This window comes from Chenopodium album, chromosome 16 (genome assembly GCF_948465745.1).
Source record: "Chenopodium album chromosome 16, dcCheAlbu1.1, whole genome shotgun sequence".
In the NCBI taxonomy this organism is placed as follows: domain Eukaryota; kingdom Viridiplantae; phylum Streptophyta; class Magnoliopsida; order Caryophyllales; family Amaranthaceae; genus Chenopodium; species Chenopodium album.
Window position 1 is genome coordinate 8166414 of NC_137849.1, and position 4323 is coordinate 8170736.

The following is a 4323-nucleotide window of genomic DNA, read 5'->3' on the forward strand; positions in this document are numbered from 1 at the left end:
CCTCGTGTGTATTTTGAGCTCGAATGAGCTTTAAATAAGCTCGGTTAAGCAAATATGTTTTGGTACAAAGCAGTGAAAGAAATATATACAATTCACAATGAGCTTTGAATGGATGATAAGGAGAGCTTTGTAAGTTAGACCCCAAAATAAATCAAACATGACATGTTTCGAGTAATTCTTGTTTAGTAAACAAGCCTTATATTATATATAGTTCAAATTTGTCCAATTTAAATGAGATTAAACTAAGAAGCTTTAACCAAGCTTATTTATAAGTTGTTCAAAAATAAACGCAACATCTTATTTGCAACTAACACTACATATATACAATCTTATAGAGTTATTATAGTACTACCATTATATTGAGAGTATTTGGCAAGGTCATAGGTGACAATATAGTTGATTAGCCTAGTTGTTCAATAATAACTTTACCCTTATTGTTATCACTCAAGCTTGTAAGCTTTATTTTGAAATCCAGCCGACTAGTAAATGCAATTTGCTGCCATCTTTTGACTCTCTCCACTCTCATCACATTTCTTTCTTGGACCCCCACTAAAGCTTTTGCTTCCTATATTAATACCTCACTCTTTCTCTCTCTCTTGGATCACCATTATTTCATTTCCTCACTTTAAACAAATTAAGTAGTTCTAATTTCTCTTCTTTCTATTTATGTAGTTTAAGCTTAACCAAAGTACTTGCACCTTTGCTTCACCACTTCAAGATAAAACTCAAATAAGAGTTTATATCATAAACTTTGAATATATAATCACATACATAATATAAAGCTAAGCTTAAAGAGTGTATTGTGAAATGGGAAGACCTCCATGTTGTGATAAAGAAGGTGTTAAGAAAGGACCTTGGACTCCTGAAGAAGATATCTTGTTAGTCTCTTATATTCAAGAACATGGTCCTGGTAATTGGAGGGCTGTTCCTACTAATACAGGTATACTTTTTTCTTCGATTTCTTTAAATCGTACTCCTTCCGTGTATAAAAGTTTTTCCTGTTTTCAAGTTTTTGTGAGACAATTATTGTCTTGATAGCAAGAAGTATAGAGTAAGGAGAAGTATATTGCAAACTAAGATGTTGCTACACCATGAATTTTACTTGTAATTATCTAGATAAAGCCTAATTTCAAGGTTAGGGTTTAGGATCTAATCAATTGTTGCCTAAACCCTTTTTTCTTTCTATGTTACTCGATCTCTACTTGAACTCGAGTACTTATGTTTGACACCGGTATTTGTACATAAGTGTTAGATTTGACTACTTTATAAGTATACAAGAGTTAGATTTTGAGTGTCATTACCCATGTCATAGTGTCAAAAATTCAAAACGGGTATTTCAAGTAAAATGAAGATTGGAGTTTGAGTTAAAAAAAAAAAAAAAAAGTATCTTTATGTCTTAAGTTCTTAATTGTATCGATACATTAGATTTTGATGTAGGGCAAATGGGCAATAGATCTCATTTCTTTCATACTGCTTGATTTGTTCAAATATCAATAAATTAATCTGTAACACATTGAGCATAAAATTAGTTTTTGTTTGATATATTATAAATTATTGACTAATTAAGTGTGTTTTTTTATTTTGTTTAGGGTTACTTAGGTGTAGCAAGAGTTGTAGGCTGAGATGGACAAATTATCTAAGACCAGGAATCAAAAGAGGAAATTTTACAGATCAAGAGGAAAAGATGATCATTCATCTTCAAGCTCTTCTTGGAAATAGGTAAAAAACAAAAACTCCAATTCCCAATTTTCTTAATGTAAATAATCTCCTGTCCATTTGTTAATTACAAGTCTATATCACAATTAATAGAGCTTAATTCTAGTTGGTTTGGATTATATTACCTCTCCTATCTCCAAAAGTTCTTATTTTGACGGTGATTGTCTCATCAGAAAAAGTCTTTTAGTGACGGATAAAGTAGTCGAAAATTAAAATTTAAAAAACTAGCTAATCTATCTGAGTACAATAATTTTGATAATATTTCCTTAATAGATCTGTGGATATTATTAAATGTAGAATTGGAAAAAAGAAATAAAAAAACTTTGCTTGTTAGGGTAAGACTGTGTACACTTGACTTGGCATGTTAGCATTAGGGTAGAGGTCCCCTAAGAGCAAACTTATTAAATGATTTGGCCCTACCCACGCCATCCACAATAACGGTAAATTATGACATGACAGCTTGGATAATTTAGTTTAATAATCTCTCCAATGTTTTATTTTTTATTTTTTTTTTATATTTTCCATGTTACATTCCATACACAATTTTTAATGAACACGTTTAAACATAAATATGTTTAAGTATGTATTAATGTTTAAGTATGTATTAATGAACACATTTAACATAGTGTTTTAAAAAATTTCAAGTTACTCCCTAATATTTTGAAATTACACATTGAAATGTCTAAGGTTATATTCTATCGAATATGTTCTTTCTTATATGTTTTGTGTTCATTTAGTGATCATTATATTGCATTGTCATAAGAACCTTTCGAGATTTCAAACAAAATAAAACAATATTCAGTGAAGGGTGTATAAGTTATGTTTTATTTAATATTTTTTATTCTTAATTGTAAAAGTAATCTACAGTAAAATAATCATAATTACTTTGTGTTTTTACCTAAGGCATAATATAATTAATGAAACTACAAGTGTCATTGTACTCTTTTTTTAGATCCATCATTTTTTTTATGACCACACATGTGAATATTAAATATGGTGGCCTTAAACATAATTGTGCAATAATGATCATTCATATAGTAGCAAGATTCTCTCACTAATATACACAACAAAGTGTCCCTTTCCTATATTACTCCATCAAATATGAATTGTCACATACTGAGTATCAACTTACAGTATTTAAATTACAATATCAACGTGATTATTTGTTAATTATAGACAGATGTACGAGTATGAAAGATAATTTGAGTTATATTGTACTATGAAGACAATTGATTTACGAATCATATGTTAACCATGATTAATTTTGTGTTACAGATGGGCTGCGATAGCATCATACCTTCCACAACGAACAGACAACGATATAAAAAATTATTGGAACACCCATCTTAAAAAGAAGCTAAGGAAGAAACAATCGGATAATAATCATCATCAAAACTCGAGATCAGATGGATTTATTTCATCACCTTCTTCTCCTGAAAATCAGAGTTCGAATAGTCGAGGTCAATGGGAAAGAAGGCTTCAAACCGATATTCACATGGCGAAACAAGCCTTATGTGATGCCCTTTCAACAATGGATCAGAAACCAAACTCGAATATACCTGACATGATGAACTCATCACAAAAGATTAGCTTGAATTCAAGCAATAATAATAATAATAATAAGCAAGGGCAAACGGCATCATCTATCTACGCTTCGAGTACTGAGAATATAGCACGATTGCTACAAGGGTGGAACATGAAGTCCCCTAAGAAAGAGCAATCGAGCTCGGTGTCAACGGATCATCACTCTCTTTGTAGCACAATGGAGGTTGAGTATGGCCATGAACAAAAGCCTAAAGTTGCAAGTGATCATAATTTTTCGAAAAATGAGGCATTTCAGTCTTTGTTTGGTACAATCGAATCGAGTGAATCTCCATACTCGGATTTCTCTCAGACAGTGTCTCCGGAGGAGGCTAGCTTCTTCGAGCACGAAAGCAAGCCTTTGAGTGATGGCGGTCGAGGCACGTTGTCCGTGCTAGAGAAATGGTTGTTTGACGATTGTTCAATTCAACACTGTGGACCACAAAGCCAAGTTCATGACCTTATTGATATGCCCTTGCAAGAAACTGCTGATTTTGAATGAGGAATTTATTATTGTTATTATTATTATTATTATTGAAAGTTTTTTTTCTTAGAAAAATTCTAAGGACAATGAAAATTAAAAAGGGTATCCTCATTTTCATATTCCTTGGGATTTTTCTTAGATTAAAACATAGAATTTAATTAGTAGGACTAAGTCAACAAGCATAATAATCTTAGCTTGTTGTAACTAGGGCAGACCATTTGTTATTTGTGGGATAATTATTTATCGTAGTGCATGCGAATAATAAGACTCCTGATTCATTTGTTAATGTAGGCATTATATCATTTTCACTGTTATTATTTAACATTATGACGGCATTATTAATTCGCCAGACATTAAAATTTTAGTACTAATGTGCTATCATATTATGGAGTATCTTTATTTCCAAAAAAAAAATAAAATATTATGGAGTATCTTCAATTTCTAAGTAAGTTAGTGATCGAGATGATATCGTAAATAAAGATATACTCCGTATATACGACAAATTTAGGGTGGCCTTCTCTCAAAACATGATCATAGTTATT

General features: G+C 31.1%; 1 protein-coding gene across 1 annotated transcript; it reads left to right on the forward strand.

Annotated features, from left to right (window-relative positions):
* Positions 1-600: 600 nt before the first annotated feature.
* LOC145584835 (myb-related protein 306-like) lies at positions 601-4095 on the forward strand. The gene is made up of 3 exons (XM_081641625.1): positions 601-940; positions 1590-1719; positions 2992-4095. Exons 1-3 carry the CDS (start codon positions 808-810, stop codon positions 3797-3799), a joined length of 1071 nt encoding a protein of 356 aa, XP_081497751.1. The 5' UTR covers positions 601-807; the 3' UTR covers positions 3800-4095.
* The last annotated feature ends 228 nt before the right edge of the window (positions 4096-4323 follow it).